The sequence below is a fragment of the Schistocerca gregaria genome, chromosome 9, assembly GCF_023897955.1.
Source record: "Schistocerca gregaria isolate iqSchGreg1 chromosome 9, iqSchGreg1.2, whole genome shotgun sequence".
NCBI lineage: Eukaryota > Metazoa > Arthropoda > Insecta > Orthoptera > Acrididae > Schistocerca > Schistocerca gregaria.
Window position 1 is genome coordinate 77717061 of NC_064928.1, and position 24493 is coordinate 77741553.

The window sequence follows — 24493 nt, forward strand, 5'->3', positions numbered from 1 at the left end:
TGGACCACCCTGTATACAAGGTGAAAAGTATTTAAACTGACAAACTCATGGAGGTTATAGGGGACATCAAAACAAATATTCTTCCCTAATGTCATGTTTTCCCATGAGGATTATTTAAAGCGGTAGCGGAAAATTTCTCTGGTCTGCCCCCCCCCCCCTCCCCCCCCCCTCCCCCCCCCCCCCTCCCCAAATTCTGTAAGTCCCTCCAGATCCTTGAGCGCCATGCACTTCGCCTCGCCTTCCGTATACGCCCCCCGCCCCCACGCGGATCCTCTATGACCTCACTCCTTTCCCCCATCTGCTCCTATTCCTCGAACATATCCGCATACTCTACACCTCCCGCCGCCTTGATCCCCCTCACCCCCTGGTTGCTCCTCTCCTCTCCTCTCCTCTCCTCTCCTCTCCTCTCCTCTCCTCTCCTCTCCTCTCCTCTCCTCTCCTCTCCTCTCCCCTGCCACGTCTTCACTGTTGTATCCCCCCCTACCCTCCAACTCTACACCCTTCATCTCCTTTCCCAAGGTGGCTTTCATCAACTCCCCCTCCTGGATGATGCCCTCTCTCCCTCCATTTATCCCTCCTATCAACTCTGATCTTCAACCCCCTCCTTTCCTCCGTCCCTTCCTTGGGCTCCCTCTTCCTCCCCCCCTTCCACACTGTGTTTTCTCCCCGCCTAACCTCTTCCTATCTCCCTTCTCAACCCCCCCCCCCCCCCAAGTCCTTTTGTATTCCCCTCCTCTGCCTTCTCCACTCCCCCCACCCCTCTTATGGATCCTCATCCTCCATTGGCTCCTTTCCCCCCTCCCCCCCTTCACTTTTCCTCTCCTTCCCCCCTTTTTTTCCCCATCATCTGTGCAGTTTCCCTCCCACCTGCTCTCAGCTGTGGTATGTAATATTTGTGTCAACTTTTTAGTGCAGTGTTTAAGTGAGTGTTCAATGTTGTGTGTCTTTCCACAGTGTTGCAAACAGAAATCATGCTGTCGCTGGGTGTGCATTTTATATCTCTTGCGAACAGAAACCAGACTGTCGCCGTGCTTTTTAATTGTCTGTCTATTATTTTTCTGCTTCCTGTGTATTTTATTCGCATCATCAACCCTGTGTTTTATGTTTTAAGTTCCAGAACTTTCTGCCATTTTACCATTCTGCCATTCTGCCATTAAAGTCACCGATTTTATCGCCAACTGTTATCTTTTTATTATCTTCATCTTTTTAAAACAAATTCTGTAGGCTGAAGAGCGGCGAAATAAGCTGCTGCCAGCCCGCCCCCTTCAGGGGGAATCGAATCTCAATAAAGGAAAAAAAAAATTTCTCTGGCAGCAAAGTAATTAAACCAACAAACACTTTTCAATTTTTTTATGACCAAGAGACAACACGTTAACACAACCCAATTTAAATTACGTTAGATTTTCAAAAATGTTTCCATTGACACGTAAACAAAGGTTACACCGTCGGATCATGTTCTGTCTGGCATGGGCAAAAACCCCTTGAGTATCCTGAATTGCTCCTGCTGCTACTGCTGCTATCTGGGCAACCAGATCCTCTTCTGATACAACAGGACTTGCGTAAACAAGGTTGCGCATCTCTCCCCACACAAAAAAGTCCAGAGGGGACATATCTGGGGATCGAGCAGGCCATGATACAGGACCACCTCTGCCAATCCACGTTCATGGGAACCGTCGGTCCAGGAATCGACGCACACGACGACTGAAATGTGCCGGCGCCCCGTCATGTTGGAACCACACGCGTTGTCTTGTAAGGAGCGGGACGTCTTCCAGCAATTCTGGAAATGCTCTGGAGAGAAAATTGTAGTAGTGCCTGCCATTTAATGGCCTAGGTAGCAGATACGGCCCAATTAAACAGTCCCTAACAACACCGGGCCACACATTAACGAAAAACCGCACTTGATGAGCGCTAGTAACTGTGGCATGTGGGTTATCCTCACTCCAAACATGCGAATTGTGCATGCTGAAGACTCCATCACGCCCGAACGTAAACAACACTGAAGACGGAAATGTAGGATGCATTTCACACTGTTCCAGGTACCACTGCGAAAACTGTGCTCTGGGTGGATAATCAACTGGCTCCAGGCTGTGGACACGCTGTAAGTGAAATGGACGTAACAACTGCTCTCGAAGGACTGTTCTTACATTCGTCTGATTCGTCCCCATGTTCACGAGTTTTGATTGAAGGACCCCGCTCCACATGCTGCAAGACAGCTTCCTCATTTTGCAGCGTTCTTACCGTGCGACGGCGTCCTTGTCCAGGTGTCACGCAGACGTTGGTACACAGCAGCAGAAGCCGTATGATGCTGGATACGGCTAATTGGATATTGCTGTTGATAAACCCGCTGCGCAGCTCGTCTGTTGTGGTGCGGTATGTAGTACGCACCAACCATATCAGTGTACTCACTCCAGGTGTAACGCTCCGTTAGTAAAGAGAGGCAATGCACTAGTACACTGGTGGACAGCAGTTGCCTACAACTGAATAGCGTTAATACGCCCTCTAACAACTGGAGAGCTTAATATGGCCTCCACCGGTATAAATAATCCTCATAGGAAAAAAAAAATTGTTTTGATGTCCCCTGCAACTTCCCATAGTTTGTCTGTTTAAATACTTTTCTCCCTGTATATGAAGATGGTGTCCATAACAACAGATCCCATTCGTGATCTCGCAGTCGTCGTTATGCTGAAACGGAGTGACGTATCCGACATTCTGAAGGACACCATCATTGGCCTTCGAGCCAAGGGCGGAAGCACTTCCGAAAGCGCTAAGTCTGCAAAACGTTCGAGTGGCGCCGTGGTAGAAGAGCACCGTGCATGGCAAAATGAGGCTACCCGAAACTGGCGCGGAGGCATCTGTGGCGCACCGCAGGCCGTGGATGACAGGGGTCGGCACCGGCTGCGCACACGTGTGCGAGCGAACAGGTGTGCAGCTGTCGAGCGTCTGGCAGCCCAGGTGCACCACGAGGCTGCCTGCACTGTTTCCTCAGCGGCTCCTCAGCGGGCACTGCTGCATGTGAGCACCCCTGATCGGTGCAGCCACGCTGACTGCCGTTCATCGGCGAGGAAGGCTGGAATCTGCACGACATTGCCCAGACTGGGCGTCCACTGAGTGCCGACAGGTGGTCTTTTCAGATCACTCACTTTTTATGTCCCGTCGGGGACAGCCGTCAGAGTGTGAGACGAAACGTCTGTAAGTAGGCACTGTACATCAATCGTCGTAAGCGTCCTTGGCTGGAGAGCAATCCCTGGGTGATCTCGTCATGGATCAACAATGGATCGTCACAGATGTCGTGTGAAACCCAGCCCGCGCTATTCGTCCACGAGACTCAGAGGGCCATAGACACGGGTTCACAGGTAGATCCCGTGTTTCTTGACTTCCGCAAGGCGTTCGATACACTTCGCCACAGTCGTGTAACGAACAAAGTAAGACCATATGGACTATCACAACAATTGCGTGATTGGATTGAAGAGTTCCTAGATAATAGAACGCAGCATGTCATTTCCAATGGAGAGAAGTCTTCCGAAGTAAGAGTGATTTCAGGTGTGCTATTCACAATATACATAAATGACCTTGTGGATGACATCGGAAGTCCACTGAGGCTTTTTGCGGATTATGCTGTGGTATATCGAGAGGTTGTAACAAGGGAAAATTGTAATGAAATGCAGGAGGATCTGCAGCGAATTGACGCATGGTGCAGGGAATGGCAATTGAATCTCAATGTAGACAAGTGTAATGTGCTGCGAATACATAGAAAGAAAGATCCCTTATCTACATATAGCAGGTCAGCAACTGGAAGCAATTAATTCCATAAATTATCTGGGAGTACGCATTAGGAGTGATTTAAAATGGAATGATCATATGAAGTTGACCGTTGGTAAAACAGATGCCAGACTGAGATTCATTGGAAGAATCCTAAGGAAATGCAATCCGAAAACAAAGCAAGTAGGTTACAGTACGTTTGTTCGCCCACTGCTTGAATACTGCTCAGCAGTGTGGGGTCCGCACCAGATAGGGTTGATAGAAGAGATAGAGAAGATCCAACGGAGAGCAGCGCTCTTCGTTACAGGATCATTTAGTAATCGCGAAAGCGTTACGGAGATCACAGATAAACTCCAGAGGAAGACTCTGCAGCAGAGACGCTCAGTAGCTCGGTACGGGCTTTTGTTGAAGTTTCGAGAACATACCTTCACCGAGGAGTCAAGCAGTGTATTGCTCCCTCCTACGTATATCTCGCGAAGACACCATGAGAATAAAACCAGAGGGATTAGAGCCCACACAGAGGCATACCGACAATCCTTCATTCCACGAACAATACTAGACTGGAATAGAAGGGAGAACCGATAGAGGCACTCAAGGTACCCTCCGCCACACACCGTCAGGTGGTTTGCGGAGTATGCATGTAGATGTAGATATGCATCTGTCCTCCGTGACCATGTACACCTCTACATGCAATCTTCTTTTCCTCGGCACGATGGCATCTACCAGCACGATAATGCAACATCTCACACAGCTCGCAGAGTACGTGCGTGATTCGAAGAGCGCCAGCGTGAGTTTACCCTACAGCCCGGAGTTAAACCCAATCGAGGATCTGAAAGGACATTTCAGTAAGGTTGTTCGCGCCACGGAACCTCAACCGAGAAACCTAGATGGTACTCTTCCATATCCCCATAGGTACCTTCCTGAACCTTAATGACCTAGTAGATAGCGTCGGAAGTTCCATGTGTCTTTTCGCGCATGATGCTGTAGTATACAGAGAAGTTGCAGCATTAGAAAATTGCAGTGAAATGCAGGAAGATCTGCAGCGTATAGGCACTTGGTGCAAAGAGTGGCAACTGAACTTTAACATAGACAAATGTAATGAATTGCGAATACATAGAAAGAAGGATCCTTTATTATATGATTATATGAGAGCGTAACAAACACTGGTAGCAGTTACTTCTGTAAAATACCTGGGAGTATGCGTACGGAACGATTTGAAGTGGAATGATCATATAAAACTAATTGTTGGTAAGGTGGGTGCCAGGTTGAAATTCATTGGGAGAGTCCTTAGAAATTGTAGTCCATCAACAAAGGAGGTGGCTTACAAAACACTCGTTCGACTTATACTTGAGTATTGCTCGTCAGTGTGGGATCCGTACCAGGTCGGGTTGACAGAGAAGTTCCAAAGAAGAGCGGCGCGTTTCGTCACAGGGTTATTTCGTCACAGGGTTATTTGGTAAGCGTGATAGCGTTACGGAGATGTTTAGCAAACTCAAGTGGCAGACTCTGAAAGAGAGGCGCTCTGCATCGCGGTGTAGCTTGCTCGCCAGGTTTCGAGAGGGTGTGTTTCTGGATGAGGTATCGAATATATTGCTTCCCCCTACTTATACCTCCCGAGGAGATCACGAATTTAAAATTAGAGAGATTCGAGCGCGCACGGAGGCTTTCCAGCAGTCGTTATTCCTGCGGTCATACGCGACTGGAACAGGAAAGGGAGGTAATGGCAGTGGCACTTTAAGTGCCTTCCGCCACACACCATTGGGTGTGATGTAGATGTAGAATGACGCTCATAGCTGTCTATGCTGCAAAAGATGGTTATTTAGGGTTTCAACAGGTGGGCAGATTAATGTGAGTGGGTGGTGTATGTGTACAGCGTCAATGTCTGGAAAAATGAATTATTATTATAGTTCAATAATAAGTAGTTATTATTATTGGACAGTTATTATATTAATCATTATTTTTAATGTTACGTATGTTTGAGCTTAAATAGTGGCAACTATTTATTGACAACCGATACAAAAGAGTTGCATGCTTGCACCTGTTAATGTCCTTCAAAGTAGTCACCAGCTTTGTGTAGAACACTTTGCCAGCGATGTGGAAGGCGTAGTACACCGTTAGCAGGGCATGTTCTGTTGATGGTGTGCATGGAGCGGTCTACTGGCTGTCGAATCTCTGGAACAGTTCTGAAGCGAATGGCTCGGAAGTTGTTCCTTCATTTCGCAATCAAATCAAAGTCATTTAAGTCCAGGGAGTATGGTGAATGGTACAGTACTTCCCAGTCACATCGAGCAAACAGAGCAGTCACAGATCGCACTGTATGTGCCCGCGCATTGTCGTGCAAAACGACGGGTGGGTTGCGCAGAAAGAATTTCTAAATTTTCTGTTTTATGTCATTATTGAATACAACGCTAAAAGTTCTTAGACCATTAACACGCCGTATCAGTTAAGATGGACCAAAGCTTTGGATACGACGTGTTAATGGTCTAAGAACTTTTAGTATTGTCCTTGATAATGGCATAAAAGGCGAGATGTATATAGTGCAGAAGATAAATACAGTAATACAGTCAAGTGGCCGCTTTTCTTGCGAACATATTGCACGACTGTGGCTCAGCGCCATCGAAACTTTTTAGCACAACTTGTGTATGCTCTGCGTTTCGACTCCTCCGTTGGGATTTTCTTCAGGATCTTGAGATGTTCATAGTTAGCTGAACAGAAGAATTTGAAAAGGATAGCAGCAGACGTATCGAAGCGTCGATCGTGTAGGAGAAATTAAAGTGGAACATGACGTGGCCTAACATCCTACGAGATTTTCCCTGCAGTGGCAACGCCCACGATAGTGTGCAGACTTACATTAACCCCTTCTTTTTGGAGATAAGTATCTCTGTCCGGGGACGTCAGATAGAAATTACAAATGTAGACACAAAGAACATACAAGAAGCTGGAAGGGTGAAAACTGTCGCTCTCCCTTTGCTGAAAACTTAACGAAGCATGGCCAGGAACCATATGACATCGAACGGAATGTGATAATCATTAGAAAGAACAATTACAACAGAAAACTCGTAACATTTCGGGAAAACGTCCACATGCAAGAAAGAAATAAATGACGACATCAATATAAGTAACAGCCAGACTAGATAATACTCTCCCACTACAGATACAAAATACTATTTCAAATTTCCTCTTTTTCCCAGTGCTGACTCCTAGCTCACACAGTGACACACGATCACACATGACGAATAACAAACGAACTGTTTAAAATGGTTCAAATGGCTCTAAGCAGAATGCGACTTAACATCTAAGGTCATCAGTCCCCTAGACTTAGAACTACTTAAACCTAACTAACTTATGGACATCATGCCCATCCAAGCCGGAGGCAGGATCTGAAACTGCCACCGCAGCAGCAGCAGCAGCGCGGTTCTGGACTGAGGCGCCTAGAACCGCTCAGCCACAACGGACAATCATCATATGCTAGTATTACAAGAAGAATCACAGCTGCATTACAGACAAATAGGGATCCAACCCCTTATCGATAAACCATCGCCGGCCCGAGTGGCCGAGCGGTTCTAGGCGCTGAAGTCAGGAACCGCGCAACTGATACGGTTCCAGGTTCGAAACCTGCCTCGGGCATTGATGTGTGTGACGTCCTTAGGTTAGCCAGGTTTAATTACCGGGTGATCAAAATGTCAGTATAAAATTGAAAACCATATAAACCAATGAATAATGTAGATAGAGGGGTAAAAATTGACACACATGCTTGGAATGACATGGGGTTTTATTAGAACCAAAATGCAGGATGGCCCTCCACCCCATATTGCTAGGCGCGTGAAAGATCTGTTGCACGCGTCGTTTGCTCAGCCGCCACTTTCGTCATGCTTGGCCTCCCAGGTCCACAGACCTCAGTCCGTGCGATTATTGGCTTTCGGGTTACCCGAAGTCGCAACTGCATCGTGATCGACCGACATCTCTAGGGATGTCCGACGTCAATGCCTCACTATAACCCCGGACATGCTTTACAGTGCTATTCACAACATTATTCCTCGACTACAGCTATTGTTGAGGAATGATGGTGGACATATTGAGCACTTCCTTTAAAGAACATCATCTTTGCTTTGTCTAACTTTGTTATGCTAATTATTGCTATTCTGATCAGATGAAGCGCCATTTGTTGGATATTTTTTGAACGATTGTATTTTTTTGGTTCTAATAAAACCCCACGTCATTCCAAGCATGTGTGTCAATTTGTACCCCTCTATCTACATTATTCCGTGATTTATTCAGTTTTCAAATTTATACTGACTTTTTGATCACCCGGTAGTTCTAAGTTCTAGGGGACTTGGGGATGACCTCAGCACTTGAGTCCCATAGTGCTCAGAGCCATTTGAACCGTTTTATAAACCATTTACAAGTAAAAATAGGTCTTTTGCTTATCCTGTGTACGTGCAAAACAAACATGTTTTTCAGGTCACTGAAGACGGCCCGTAAGGTAAAAAGAAGCTAAACGTGTATAGCAGAAAATTTATTTATTTATTTATTTTATTTATTTATTTATTTAACCTGGCAAGATTAGGGCCATCAGGCCCTCTCTTACATCTAACCAGGCATTCTACTTATTTTACAGTCATATGTTTTAGTAGGCATGTTAAACTACATCTAATACAAAAAGTGAGATAAACAATTAGAAAGGTACACCTCGAAAAATACATTATTGAAGAGAAAGATTTTAGATAGGAGTGCTGGCAGCAGGGAGTATGAGGGAGACTCATGGTGAAGGGAGGAGAGGAATAGAGGGACACGATGAAACATAATTAAGGAAAATATAAAAGAAAAGAAGACTGCGTAGCTAATAGAGATAGATGAAGAGGAAGGCATCTCAGGAGCAAGATATGAGACGCTAGCTTTGCTATTTGACAGATGAGAGGATTGGCCTTGCACATTAATTTTGTGGAGAATTCTTAAAAGCAACAGGAGATTGAATTTTCCTCAAGGTAAGGGGCAGTTTGTTCCAGAGGCGGACAGCGGCAACTGAGAAGGAGTTTGCAAAAGTTTTTGTTTTGTGAGTGGGCACAGTTAGGATACCAGATAAGAGTGACCTCGTGTTTCGATTATGATGGCATGACAGGTTTTTAATCTCTGAAGCTAGGTACTGGGGTGCTTGCGCGACGAGGAGTCGGTGAAGTAGACGTAGAGTGTGGTAGTCACGCAGTTTGTCCGGCCGCAGCCACCCTAGCTCGGAGTATGAAGCACTAACATGATCATATCGGCGAATGTTGCAGGTGTAACGCACACAGGCATTCATGGTTAGCTCTAGCCGTCTTTTGTTTTCACTACTCATGCCTTGTTGAATCACATCACAATAGTGGAGGTTCGGTAGAACGAGTGCTTGCACGAGCTGGAGTTTCAAGTCCTGTGGGAATATGTTCCGAAACTTTTTGAGAGCATAGAGACAAGCAGACGTCTTTCGGCACACTGCGACTGTATTCTCCGCCCAGCTGAGATGCTCGTCCAAAGTTACACCCAAGTTCTTCACTGTTTTCTGATATGGTATTGGAGGACCTTCGAGCAGAATAGGAGGTAGCCGTTCGCGGAAATCTGACCTTACTTGCGTCTTTTTTGCATTTAATTTAAGCCCCTTGTTAATCGCAACTAAGGACGACGGCTGGCGAGTCACGCTTTCTGTGGGGAGCGCCGTTGCACACGGTGCACGGTCGGTGTTTTCGGAGTCTGCAGCCGGGCGGTCGCCTCTGCAAATAATACATGACGGAGCGGCGACGTGAGGTTATCGGCTGGAGGCGATGCGGCCCGTCTGCATGGTGGGGTAGATACGGGCGCGGCGCGACAGATACGGGCCAGTGGGACCCGAGATGTGGTTCCTCGTGCTGCTGCTGCTCCTGGCCGGCTCCGCAGCCGGCGGCCGCGTGTCGACGGCCGCGTCGTCGACGCCGACCACCGCAGCCGCGGTCGCGGTCGAGGCCACGACCTCGGTGCCTTCACGGTCCGCGAGGGCGTCCGGTAGAGTAGAGACGGTGAGTGACCAGCTGGACCTTCCCTCGTCTACATCCGCATCTACATGACTACTCCGCAATTCACATTTAAGTGCTTGGCAGAGCGTTCATCCAACCACAATCATACTATCTCTCTTCCATTCCACTCCCGAACAGCGCGCGGGAAAAACGAACACCTAAACCTTTCTGTTCGAGCTCTGATTTCTCTTATTTTATTTTCATGATCATTCCTACCTATGTAGGTTGGGCTCAACAAAATATTTTCGCATTCGGAAGAGAAAGTTGGTGACTGAAATTTCGTAAATAGATCTCGCCGCGACGAAAAACGTCTTTACTTTAATGACTTCCATCCCAACTCGCTTATCATATCTGCCACACTCTCTCCCCTATAACGTGTTAATAGAAAACGAGCTGCCATTTTTTGCACCCTTTCGATGTCCTCCGTCAATCCCACCTGGTAAGGATCCCACACCGCGCAGCAATATTCTAACAGAGGCCGAACGAGTGTAGTGTAATTTGTCTCTTTAGTGGACTTGTTGCAACTTCTAACTGTCCTGCCAATGAAACGCAACCTTTGGCTCGCCCCCCCCCCCCCCCACCCCCACAATATTATCTATGTGGTCTTTCCAACTGAAGTTGTTCGTAATTTTAACACCCAGGTACTTAGTTGAATTGAAAGCCTTGAGAATTGTACTATTTATCGAGTAATCGAATTCCAACGGATTTCTTTTGGAACTCATGTGGATCATCTCACACTTCTCGTTATTTAGCGTCAACTGCCACCTGCCACACCATACAGCAATCTTTTCTAAATCGCTTTGCAACTGATACTGGTCTTCGGATGACCTTACTAGACGGTAAATTACAGCATCATCAACGAACAACCGAAGAGAACTACTCAGATTGTCACCCAGGTCATTTATATAGATCAGGAACAGCAGAGGTCCCAGGACGCTTCCCTGGGGAACACCTGATATCACTTCAATTTTACTCGATGATTTTCCGTCTATTACTACGAACTGCCACCTTCCTGACAGGAAATGACGAATACAATCGCACAACTGAGGCGATACCCCATAGTCCTGCAGATCGATTAGAAGTCGCTTGTGAGGAACGGTTCCAAAAGCTCTCCGGATATCTAGAAATACGGAATGAACTTCAGATCCCCTGTCGATAGCCGCCATTACTTCGTGCGAATAAAGAGCTAGCTGCGTTGAACAAGAACGATGTTTTCTGAAAGCATGCTGATTACGTATCAATAGATCGTTTCCTCCGAGGTGATTCATAATGTTTGAATACAGTATATGTTCCAAAACCCTACTGCAAACCAACGTCAATGATATAGGTCTGTAGTTAGATGGATTACTCCTACTGCCCTTCTTAAACACTGGTGCGACCTGCGCAATTTTCCAATCTGTAGGTACAGAACTATCAGTGAGCGAGCGGTTGTACATGATTGCTAAGTAGGGAGCTATTGTATCAGCGTAATCTGAAAGGAACCTAATCGGTATACAATCTGGACCTGAAGCGATTTGAGTAGCTTCGCAACCCCTAAGGTATCTACTTCTAAGAAACTCATGCTAGCAGCTATTCGTGTTTCAAATACTGGAATATTCTATTCGTCTTCCCTGGTGAAGGAATTTCGGAAAACTGCGTTCAATAACTCCGCTTTAGCTCTGAGCACTATGGGACTTAACATCTGTGGTCATCAGTCCCCTAGAACTTAGAACTAGTTAAACCTAACTAACCTAAGGACATCACACACATCCATGCCCGAGGTAGGATTCGAACCTGCGACCGTAGCAGTCGCGCAGTTCCTCCGCTTTAGCGGCACAGTCAAATGGTTCAAATGGCTCTGAGCACTATGGGACTCAACTGCTGTGGTCATCAGTCCCCTAGAACTTAGAACTGCTTAAACCTAACCAACCTAAGGACATCACACACATCCATGCCCGAGGTAGGTTTCGAACCTGCGACCGTAGCAGTCGCGCAGTTCCTCCGCTTTAGCGGCACAGTCGTCGGTAACAGTACCATCGGCACTGCGCAGCGCAGCAGAGCTCCACTGCGCCCGCCTACGGTCATCGACAATACAAGGCTTTTGGCTACCTCAAGTATATGAGGGCTCTGCCCCAAATAAACACCCCCATCTTTACATGTAGTCTTCAGACCTAGATCTCGTATAATGCGGTTCCACGTGTTAGTCTGTGGTCTACCAGCCTGTTCTTCAGTGTGAATCCTAAACAATAACATTTCTTTGACAAACTCGCTCTTATCTAGCCACGGAAGAAGGAAGGTCAGGGTTTGACTGAAACTTCCTGGCAGATTAAAACTGTATGCCGGACTGAGACTCGAACTCGGGACCCTTGCTTTTCGCGGGCAAGTGCTCTACCAATTGAGCTACCCAAGCACGTCTCACGCCCCGTCATCACAGCTTTACTTCTGCCAGTACCTCGCCTCCTACCTTCCAAACTTTACAGAAGTTCTCCTGCGAACCAGTAAAGTTTGGAAGGTAGGAGGCGACGTACTGGCAGAAGTAAAGCTGTGAGGAGGGGGCGTGAGTCGTGCTTGGGTAGCTCTGTTGGTAGAGCACTTGCGCGCGAAAGGCAAACGTCCTGAGTTCGAGTCTCCGTCCGGCACACAGTTTAATCTGCCAGGAAGTTTCATATCAGCACACACTCCGCTGTAGAGTGAAAATTTCATTCTAGGGTTTGACTTTCTGACAGCGACGAAGTTCAAACATTGAGATTTGGGATTTAAGGGGGGAGGACGCCAAACGGGCCGACTTGGAGCAGGAGAGGCACCGCAGGACATTTTAATTTCCACTGTCTATACTGACACAAATCAATTCATAATTGTCAGCGTGACCAGGAAGGATTCGAGATTCACACTCATAGCAGTGGAAGTTCGAAAATATAACAAAGTAATTTTTTTTTGTCATGTGAAATTTCATCAATTTTTCACTTACTAAAGGCAGCATTTGTTTCTATAGGTACACTTTTCTTCATAAGTTAGAGAGATAGTTGGGTGAATTTTGCACAGCATACAAACCATACTTAAAGGTTTGTGAAACTCTAGAATTTTCCAAATCTATTCAAAACTGTGGCAAAAATTGAGGCAACTAGCTAAAAAATTTGTGTTTTATCTAAAAATGAAGTTTAAAATACGACAGATCATTCGCTTTTTGATAAATTAAATAAATTCTAGAGTTTCATACACCTGTAAGTATGGTATGTATGCAGTGCAAAATTCATCGAAGAATCTCTCTTACTTATGAAGAAAAGTGTACCTATAGCAAGAAATGTTGCCATTAGCAAGTGAAAAAAATGATGAAATTTCACATGTAAAAAAAAAATTGTTATGTTTTCGAACTTCCACTGCAATGGGTGTGAATCCTGAATCCTTCCTGGTGATGCTGACAAAGTTTTATGAATTTATTTGTAATAGTATAGAACTGGAAATTAAAGTGTCCTGTGATGCCTCTCCTGCTCCAAGTCCCCGTTTGACGTCTTACCCCGATTAAGTCGGCTACGCCATTTTCGATGTAATCAAACTGGCAATACTTCGTATTGGGGGTCCCATATTTTTCAACGAAACAATAAACATACAACGATACTGCAGTGATATTCTGTACCCATTCATAACTTGTGTTATGTGAAATACTGAACGGTTATTTTCAACGAGATTGTGCAAACGCGCATACAGCTCGCGTTCCAATGTCAGTTTTGCTGATGTTTACGGTGATCGCATAATTTCACAGGAGCTTTGGCCTCCACGATCGCCTGACCTGACTTTTTCTCCTGGGATGCAGCGAAAGCAAATGTCTATAAAAACCGTCCAAAATCCATCGATGAATTGAAAACTACGCCGGCCTCGGTAGCCGAGCGGTTCTAGGCGCTTCAGTCCGGAGCCGAGAGACTGCTACGGTCGCAGGTTCGAATCCTGTCTCGGGCATGGATGTGTGTGTTGTCCTTACGTTAGTTAGGTTTAAGTAGTTCTAAGTTCTAGGGGACTGATGACCTGAGATGTTAAGTCCCATAGTGCTCAGAGCCATTTGAACCATTTTTGAACCAACCTGGCATCTGCCTGTAGGGATTTAGATAAACCACGGAAAACCTAACTGTGGATGGCTGGACAATGTATTGATGATGATGTTTAGTTTGGGGGGCGCTCAACTGCGGAATCATCAGCGCTCGTACAAAGTCCCAATTTTTGCACAGTCCAACCTAGCAACTGTCAGGAATGACGACGATGATGATGATGAAATGAGGAGGACAACACAAACACCCAGTCCCCGGGCAGAGAAAATTCCCAAGCCGGCCGGGAATCGAACCTGGGGCCCCGTAATCCAGAGGCAGCAACGCTAGCCACCAGACCACGAGCTGCTGACAAAATGTATTGAACCGCTGATCTCTGGAATTCACGTCCAGTTGTTCAGTGTGCGACCTTGGCCCCTGACTCTAACGACATTGTCGTCGGCGGATAATTAAACCCAGATCTTTCTAAAGGCTCCCGTTTACGATCAAACTTGTTGGTCAAATTCACTCTTATATATCCACGGATATGCCAACCCAGGGCGTAGATGATCCAAGTCTTTCAGTGTAACCTCACTTTTGAAACAGAGGCTGCGTGTACGCTGTATTTCGACACTAGTGGCTACGAATGCAGATAAAACATTTCTGGCACTGACTCCGGCACAGTCTTTACAGAGAAAGAAGAAGAAAACAATCGCTGGTGCAGTAAATTGCTTAAAATGAGAGACATGCACTGATAACCTGCCAAAGGCAATGTTACACTCGGAACATGATGATCACGTGAACTTTCTCCAAACAGGCAGTGAAGCTCTTAATAATTTGTTTAGAGTCACTTCACCCTCACACTGGAAGAAATGATGCGAGTATCCGAACAGTTATACTCTTCTCCTTGGTCCTCTAATGACGGTTAGTTGAAGAACATCATCGTGGGAGCATATACCCTACATCGTCCGTTGAAGAAGTGGAGAGCTTACATTTGCTTTATTTTAACACACTCCCGCTTGTACCTTATGGCGGTCTCTTTAATCTCTTTCTGCGTAATGCCAGGTGTATCGCGGGAAAAGGCGCGACACGTCGCCTATTTGGTAACTGCTAGTGCAGTTTTATTTTTACCCTTGATCGTAATGTCCATAGTTGTGCAAACTCACGATAGATTGTAATAAAATTGTTTTTCACCTAACACATGCGGCGAATCATCAACACAAACAACGCTTACATCTTATCAAATTATCCCTCAAACGGAATTCCTCTCAAATATGACAAGCACGTTCTGTATTTGGCTAACAGTAGCGTTATTTATTGATTTTGAGTCGTAAGTTTTCTGACTAGTTGTACGAGGTCCGCCATGAATTCCTTTCCGGTGCCAAACTGTTCATCTCACAGTGTCACTAGCATCCTGCCTCTTCAAATGTCTACTGCGTGTATTCCAATCTCCGTGTTCTTACTACAGCTTTTACCCTTTGCAGTTCCCTCTAGCACCGTGGATGTTATTTCCGATATCTTAACACGTATCCTACATTCATGTCCATTCTTCTTGTCAGTGTTTTCCATATTTTCCTTCCGTCGCAGATTCTGCGAAGAACCTCCTCATTCCTTACCTTATCAGTGCACCTAATTTTCAACATTCTTGTGTAGCCTCACAAGTCAAACGTTTCGATTCTCTTCTGCTCCAGTTTACACACATTCCAAGCTTCGCTACTATACAATTCTGTGCTTTGAATACATATTCGCAGAAATTTCTTCCTGAAATTAAGGCCGATGTTTCCTACGGGTATATTTGTCTTTACCAATGCCCTTTTAGACAATGCTAGTCTGCTTTCTACATCCTCCTTGCTCCGTCCGTCATGTGTTATTTTACTACCTGAGTAGTGGAATTTCTTTAGTTCATCTGCTTCGTGATCACCGATTCTGTTGTTAAGTTTCTCGCTTTTTTTCATTTCTGCTACTTCTCGTTACTTTCGTCTTTCTTCTGTTTACTCTCTGTCCATATTCTGTAGTCAGTTGAGTCTTCATTCATTCTACAGACCCTGTAATTCCTTCACTTTCTCTGAGGATAGCAATTTCATCGGCAATTCTCATAATTGCATCCTTTCATTTAGAATTTTAATCTCACTCTTGAGCTTTTATTTTCGTCTTCGTTTCGTCGACGTATAGATTCAACAGTAGGTACGACGGACTACATTCCTGCCTTACACCGTTTTTGATTGTTCTTCGTCTTCCACTCTTATTGTTCCCTCTTGGTTTTTGTACATATTGTAATTACCCATCTTTTCCTTTAGCTTACCCCTGTTTTTTTTTTCAGAATTCCGAACATTATGCGCTATTTGAAATTGCAGAACGCCTTTTCCAGGTTGACAAATGCTATGAACGTATCTTCATTTTTCTTCAGTCTTGCATGTACTATCAGCCGCAACGTCAGAACTCGCTCACTGGCGCATTTACTTTTCCTAAAGCCAATCATCATCCAACAGATCCTCAATCTTGTTTCCGTTCTTCTGTATGTTGTTCACCTCAGCAATTTGAATGCATGGGATGCTTTTCAGATTGTGCGATATTTCTCGCACTTGTCGGCTCTTGCTATTTTCGGAATTGCGTGGATTATGTTTCTTCGAAAGTCTGATGGTATATCGCCAGTTTCTGGATAAAGTCATATCTAAACAAAACAATATATAAAGTTTACTTCGTAATTCAATCAATGTTTCGTAAGGGTGCAATCTTAGGTCCACTATTGTTCATCACATATGCAAATGACCTTCATCTAATATGCGACAAGCATAGTGCTTTTGCAAATAATACTAGTATTGCAGTTAATCAGGCATACATACAAAACCAAGAAAATAGTAAAGAAGTACTTCAACGTATCACTGACCAGTTTCTGCACATGGATTCTCCCTCAATTTTAAAAGAGACATAACATATTCAGTTCTGTCATCTGTAGGTACTACACCAACGATAAGTGTAACGCAATATGAGGAAATAATAAATAGGATGTAAACTGCAAAATTCTCAAGTATCCACACTGATGAAAATTTAAACTGGAAAAAGCACATTTTGGAACTCTTAGTTCAGCGACGTTTGCATTTAGAATCGTCGCAAATTTTGCGGAAATACAAATCAATAAGTTGATATATTTTACAAACGTAATTCAATAATGCCACATGGAATAGTTTCCTGGTGTATCTCATGCTTAAGAAAGAAACTCTTCATTGCTTAAAAACGTGCTGTAAGAGTAATATACGGTGCACACAGACGATCATCTTGTAGAGATATTTTTAAAGAACTGGGTATTCTGGTTAGTACTTCACAGTACGTTTATTCCATCATGAAGCTTGTTGTAAATAATCCACTGCAGTTCAAATGGAACAATGATGAATATAATTGCAGTACCGAAAAAGAAAATGACATTCATTATTCCACATTAAGAGTGTCTTTAGCACAAAAAAGGGCGTAAATGCTGCAACAAGAATTTTTGATAACTTATTGGGAGATATAATATGTCTGACAGATAGCAAAGTAAAATTTGAAAACAAACAAGCTTCTCCTTGCCAAGTGTTTCAATTCTGTACAAGAATTTCTGTTACTATAATATGTAAATGATGATGGGGAGGAATTTCTAACTCATACCTATAGATATTTATTAAAAAAAGAAAGAAAGCTGCGTTATATATTTTCAACATTTCTCAATATTTAAAAATTAATTGGTGCTGTGTATTTCTATTTATCGTGCAAATGATCCACGGAACATGAAACTAACTAACAAATTCTTTTCAACACACTGTCAATTCCGTTCAATTGTTCTTCCCATGCCGTCTGTGACAGAACTTCAACGTCAGCGGCAAACCTAAAAGATTTCGGTTCTGCATGGACTTTAATCCCCTTTCCAGATTTCTCCTTGGTTTCCTTTACTGCTTGTTAACTGTGTAGATTCAATAACCTCAGGGAAACGTTACAGCTCTATCGCAGTCCCTTCTGATTTATGACTTTCCTATCATGTCCTTCGACTCTTAACTGCAGTCTGGGTTTCATACAAGTCTGACCTAGACAGCGGGAATTTCGCCAGCGTTCTCGGCATGTTCCTCATTTCGAAATCCAGTGCTACATCTAAAGCCACACTGTGGAAAACTCAGTGAGGTACATGGTAGAGGACACGTTTCGCCCATTCTCATTAAGTGTGGTGCACAGAAAGAATGCCTCTGAGGGCGCTGTAATTGAGACTAATTACAGCTTCTCGATCGTAAGAAAGTGATATGTTGGAGTCTGAGCTAAATTCTGGTGTTCTAACAATGTTGTAAGTAGTCTTTGAAAGTATCTAATGAAAACTGTTTAATGATGACAGGTTGCGCAATGTATGTAATAAAATGAAAATGGTTTGGTAATTTCTAATTAAAAGAACTTTGAACATTGACAATAATAAATGAAACTAACCTTGTCGTGGAAACGCTCACTCGCAATGACTATACACTTCATGTCAACATCTAGTTTATTTCACTGCGCAACAAATGGGTTCTGTAATTAGGCTCTGACATTATCTTACCTGCGACGGGCGCTGTAGCGTTGACGCCAACGACTAATGCTGTTGCGACATCATAAGCTGAAAGAGAAAAGCACTGCACTTCGCGCTACAATTTACCACGTATCAATAAAGACAACACCCTGTAACCTCCCAACAGTAAAATATAACAAATATATCATTCACATTTAGTGTAACCTTTCCACAGAAAAAAAATATTTCATCCTCCCAACAGTAAAAAATATAATATATAATTCACTCAGACTAATCTAATTAAAAATGTGACTCATAGATAACCTTTCAATAATTGACTGTGAATTTGAATTGGTAAATTTTGGACGTCAGCAATGCTCCGTCATGGCCATGAAAGATCATTCTGAATAAATTGAAAATTCTTACCTCAATAAGGTCGCCGGATAACGTGTCTATATCTTCTCCTATAAGAAATTTTTCTCGCCCAGCTCATTGCAATGCTGGCCGATTTGTCATGTATAAAAGGAAACAACTGATTTTTCTTTACAATAATCAGTATGACCATGGATTGGACAAATTAGTAAAATCTTTAAATTGAGTTGAATGATTGTCAAAAGTTAATTTTTGTAAGAAAGATTATTATTAAGAGATTTTCTTTAACACTTACATGGGACTTGATATGTACATACGCGCGAGGCTGCTTTTACGTTATACTACATCGCTCAGGCACCGCCATCGTTCCGCCACGACCACACCGTTACTAAAGGAGGCCCAAATGCACGCGTTTCAGCTCACGCAGGCTGGCGTGAGGTCTGGAACATGACAAGGGAATTAGAATTGAGAAAAACGGTCGTAGCTGGTGGAATACTTAATGGAGAACGTCGCTCTTTATGGTACATGATTCTCAATATCAATAGCAACTGATAATGGCGCCTTGCTAGGTCGTAGCAAATGACTTAGCTGAAGGCTATGCTAACTATCGTCTCGGCAAATGAGAGCGTATTTTGTCAGTGAACTATCGCTAGCAAACTCGGTTGTACCACTGGGGCGAGTGCTGGGAAGTCTCTCTAGACCTGCCGTGTGGCGGCGCTCGGTCTGCAATCACTGATAGTGGCGACACGCGGGTCCGACGTATACTACCGGACCGCGGCCGATTTAAAGGCTACCACCTAGCAAGTGTGGTGTCTGGCGGTGACACCACACATACAACACTGCTTTCTGGTCTGAGATTCTCTTATAGCTTACATATCGCAGGCAGAGCGTGAGCAATCCATCTGCTCGAGTGCGCTAGCAACGAATTCTTTAATCGTGGACCTCTTACAACCCTATCCACTCTTCGTTCTGTTGATTTGCTAACAATGCTCTTAGTACTCACTGCATTCAGAATGGATTCAAAATATATGTCGTTTAAGAAAAGTGAGAGGATCATTATAAATTAAAAACAGAATGAGATCAGGGCTTATTTAACTTTCACAAAATTTCATTTCTATAATTTAAACTCCGTTTAATAAAATTAGTCATGATTTTAAACTCTATCACAGACAAGTATTGTTGTATAAAAATGGTATCATGTTTACTTTTAAGTTATTAAAACCTACTAACAGAGGTTGATGGAACTTGCTATCATCTTGGACATATAATTGATAAATCGTCTCCATTAGCTAACGCTCGACATCACTGAACAGTCAAAATTAACAAACTACTGCAATCGCGAAATGGTTGCAAAGCAATGCGACGAATACCTTTTGCTTGCTGAGTCGTTTCTGCATCAAAATCAAATACCAAAAATCATTCCTCCAACTCTTAGTTATTATCCGCTTCTCAAAATGTCTCAACGTCAAAACGGAACCACTTCCTCTGACCAAGAGCTCCTCAACTAAGCCAATCCATCACCTACACATCTCGTCCAAGACTCTACTATCACTCGCTCCCTCCTCTACTGCTGTTCTGCCGACTGCACCCTATTTTACTCAACAGTGCCTCTTTTACTGTGGAAAATTATATCTTAAGAAACGAATATAAAAAAAAACTAAGTCCAAACAGGCGTTAATGGTCCAACGGTACCGACCAGCCGCCATGTCATCCTCAACCCTTAGGTGTCACCAGATGCAGAAAGGGAGAGGCATGTGGTCAACACACGGCAGTTTTCGCGAGCGGTGCCGCTGCTTCTCAATCGAGTAGCTCCTCAATTGGACTAACAAGGACTAAGTGCAGCCCGCTTGCCAACAGTACACGGCAGACCTGTACGGCGACCCAGCCAAGGGCTAGGCAACGCCGGCGGTGCGTAACTTCGGTGATGCGATGGGAACCGGTGTTACCATTGCGGCAAGGCCGTTAGCATACAAGAGATGGATACGTTACAGTAAGTCAATACAAATACAGTTGAAAACTTATTTTTTATAAATCAAATTTGTTGATGATATAAGTGGCACACATTGTGTTTCTCTAAGATTCTTCCATGCTTGAAGTCAAACTGATCTATAAAATGTTTCTACATCACGGAAAGTAGATGGTTGTCTGCTTACATGAATCTTTCATCTTTCGCGACGTGAGTGACCTCTACCTTCATGCTTCTGCCAGTTCTCTTCCGTAAACAATTCAGTGACGCTCTTTGGTGAGTCAGACAAACCTGTGACTCTGTAAGACCTGACGTCGTTGGGTGAAATAGATACAGTGATCTGTATTAGTTGTTAAGATTTTAAGAGCCTTGATTACAATAAATAAAATTACGATTTGTTGTTTACCCGTATCAGTTGGCTAAGTGCCATCCTCAGATCCCTCTTATTAAAGAATCAGTGCCTGTATACAATGCTGGCCATAGTTCCATCGTTACAAAAGAATGGTTCAAATGGCTCTGAGCACTATGCGACTTAACTTCTGAGGTCATCAGTCGCCTAGGACTTAGAACTAATTAAACCTAACTAACCTAAGGACACCACACACATCCATGCCCGAGGCAGGCTTCGAATCTGCGACCGTAGCGGTCGCTCGGCTCCAGACTGTAGCGCCTAGAACCGCACGGCCACTCCGGCCGGCCATCGTTACAAATAAAGAGGACCAGACCTGTTCGTCATCACCGATTTCGTCCAGATTTATGGCATATGCAGTGCTTGGTCAGAAATGAAAGTGACGCCAGAGGATGGCGAAGAGTTTAGAAAAACTAGCATTTTTTGGCACTGTTCGTACTTGACATAAGACATTTGTGGTAAAGTAGTATCCAGGCAGCGCTTGGCCCAGTGGAAACAGTAGAGAATGGTAATCCGAGGGTCTTGGGGTCGTGTCCCAGCGCGGAAATTTCTATTTTTTCATTTTCAGTTGTTACGTTACACTGCAAATAAACCGAAATAATGCTCAATATATTGTGTTTATTGACATTTTCATAAAAGGCATGAATAGGAAAAGCAAAGGAAAATGTGAATGTGCAAATCAATTCCAGGAATGGATTGCAAGGCGTGCACGAGAACTTCGCGTATACAATTATATACCTTTTTTATTTTACAGTTTATAGTTTACATATGCCGGGGTGATATCCATCGTAAAGACAGGGGAGCGGTAATGCTCTCAGAATATTGCACACGTTATCATCGCCGCATTGTTGCAATTACATGGTTGTTTTAAAGTTTCTATAGGGAAACACACTTTGTTTACGTTCATAAAAGTTTCTCTCTCATAGCACAGTTAGGCATCATTTCGCCTAATATTGACGGGAATCGATGACGATGTACAGTGGAATGTGGTCACGCTATGTGATTAATTTTCAAGCTTTTTGGTCAAGTTCTTTACCTGACGATAAAAACAGACATTGAAGGGTTGCACTAGCGAAGTGCATTTGTCGTAGGGATGCCATCCGCCCTGATACACTCCTGGAAATTGAAATAAGAACACCGTGAATTCATTGTCCCAGGAAGGGGAAACTTTATTGACACATTCCTGGGGTCAGATACATCACATGATCACACTGACAGAACCACAGGCACATAGACACAGGCAACAGAGCATGCACAATGTCGGCACTAGTACAGTGTATATCCACCTTTCGCAGCAATGCAGGCTGCTATTCTCCCATGGAGACGATCGTAGAGATGCTGGATGTAGTCCTGTAGAACGGCTTGCCATGCCATTTCCACCTGGCGCCTCAGTTGGACCAGCGTTCGTGCTGGACGTGCAGACCACGTGAGACGACGCTTCATCCAGTCCCAAACATGCTCAATGGGGGACAGATCCGGAGATCTTACTGGCCAGGGTAGTTGACTTACACCTTCTAGAGCACGTTGGGTGGCACGGGATACATGCGAACTTGCATTGTCCTGTTGGAACAGCAAGTTCCCTTGCCGGTCTACGAATGGTAGAACGATGGGTTCGATGACGGTTTGGATGTACCGTGCACTATTCAGTGTCCCCTCGACGATCACCAGAGGTGTACGGCCAGTGTAGGAGATCGCTCCCCACACCATGATGCCGGGTGTTGGCCCCGTGTGCCTCGGTCGTATGCAGTCCTGATTGTGGCGCTCACCTGCACGGCGCCAAACACGCATACGACCATCATTGGCACCAAGGCAGAAGCGACTCTCATCGCTGAAGACGACACGTCTCCATTCGTCCCTCCATTCACGCCTGTCGCTACACCACTGGAGGCGGGCTGCACGATGTTGGGGCGTGAGCGGAAGACGGCCTAACGGTGTGCGGGACCGTAGCCCAGCTTCATGGAGACGGTTGCGAATGGTCCTCGCCGATACCCCAGGAGCAACAGTGTCCCTAATTTGCTGGGAAGTGGCGGTGCGGTCCCCTACGGCACTGTGTAGGATCCTACGGTCTTGGCGTGCATCCGTGCGTCGCTGCGGTCCTGTCCCAGGTCGACGGGCACGTGCACCTTCCGCCGACCACTGGCGACAACATCGATGTACTGTGGAGACCTCACGCCCCACGTGTTGAGCAATTCGTCGGTACGTCCACCCGGCCTCCCGCATGTCTACTATACGCCCTCGCTCAAAGTCCGTCAACTGCACATACGGTTCACGTCCACGCTGTCGCGGCATGCTACCAGTGTTAAAGACTGCGATGGAGCTCCGTATGCCACGGCAAACTGGCTGACACTGACGCCGGCGGTGCACAAATGCTGCGCAGCTAGCGCCATTCGACGGCCAACACCGCGGTTCCTGGTGTGTCCGCTGTGCCGTGCGTGTGATCATTGCTTGTACAGCCCTCTCGCAGTGTCCGGAGCAAGTATGGTGGGTCTGACACACCGGTGTCAATGTGTTCTTTTTTCCATTTCCGGGAGTGTATGTCGGATCTTCTTGTCGCGACATCTCGGCAAGACCCAATTTGGTTCCGATTTTGCAAAATACTGTTACGAGCTTGGCTCAAGTACTGAAGGACCGCCATGTGTTAGCCCTACATGTAAATGAAGCCTCAGTTGGTTTTATTTATATCAACAAGTCAGCAATCTTACAGTGCCAGATTAACGACAAGCTGACTTTCATGGAGTTTTATTAATATCTAAAAGCGAAAAAACGCTTGCTGAAAAGGGTGAAATGTTCCGAAAAGTAGGGTGCACCAACTATTTCTGCAGCTACAAGTTCCATGTAACTGTGCTCCAATAAAAAGTAATTATATTAAATAAATTTTTTACTTCATTTCTACACCCCCATCTCAAAATGTCCCGACGAGGTCCCAGCTAGATATGGCAACCCTACTTTGAGGCCACCACTTTTATTCTGCACGATAGTAGTCCTTCTGAATCTTGAAAAACTGTGGTTTTGTTTGTACTTGCAACGAGTTAATTAACACAATAATTTTCTTCTCGTGAGTGCTTCACCATAGTGAATTTCTTTTTCTGTAAGTCTATTGTACGTTTCCCACATTTTAATGAGATAATGACGACATTCTTAAATTTTGCCTGGTACTCATACTTTGGCTTTTTGAATCCTAGTATCTTGATTTTCCTTTGTCAAGATAGGACGCACAAGCCGTTACCTTTGAGATTTAACAGCCCCCAAGCGGTTGCCTGAACCTGCAACTTTACCGCCACACATTATACTACACGCAGATAGTCTTAATTCTAAAAATACATCTACAGAGGTTCTTTCAGTCAATACTCATGTAAACTATTTAACACCCGTACTAATTTCGTCGGCCTGTCGTTATCGACAGACTATAAATACTAAGCCTACTGCTGCATCGCGTCATGCTATGAGTCAAAAGGTCCATGAGTCAGTCTT

At 44.6% G+C, this 24493-nt stretch overlaps 1 protein-coding gene across 1 annotated transcript in view; it reads left to right on the forward strand.

Moving 5' to 3' along the window:
- The first annotated feature begins 9554 nt into the window (after positions 1-9554).
- The window catches only part of LOC126291731 (uncharacterized), a 235149-nt gene continuing 220210 nt past the window's right edge, over positions 9555-24493 (forward strand). The window contains exon 1 of the mRNA XM_049985403.1: positions 9555-9782. Coding sequence (XP_049841360.1) covers positions 9621-9782 — 162 coding nt within the window. The 5' untranslated portion in view covers positions 9555-9620. The remainder of the gene's footprint in view (positions 9783-24493) is intronic.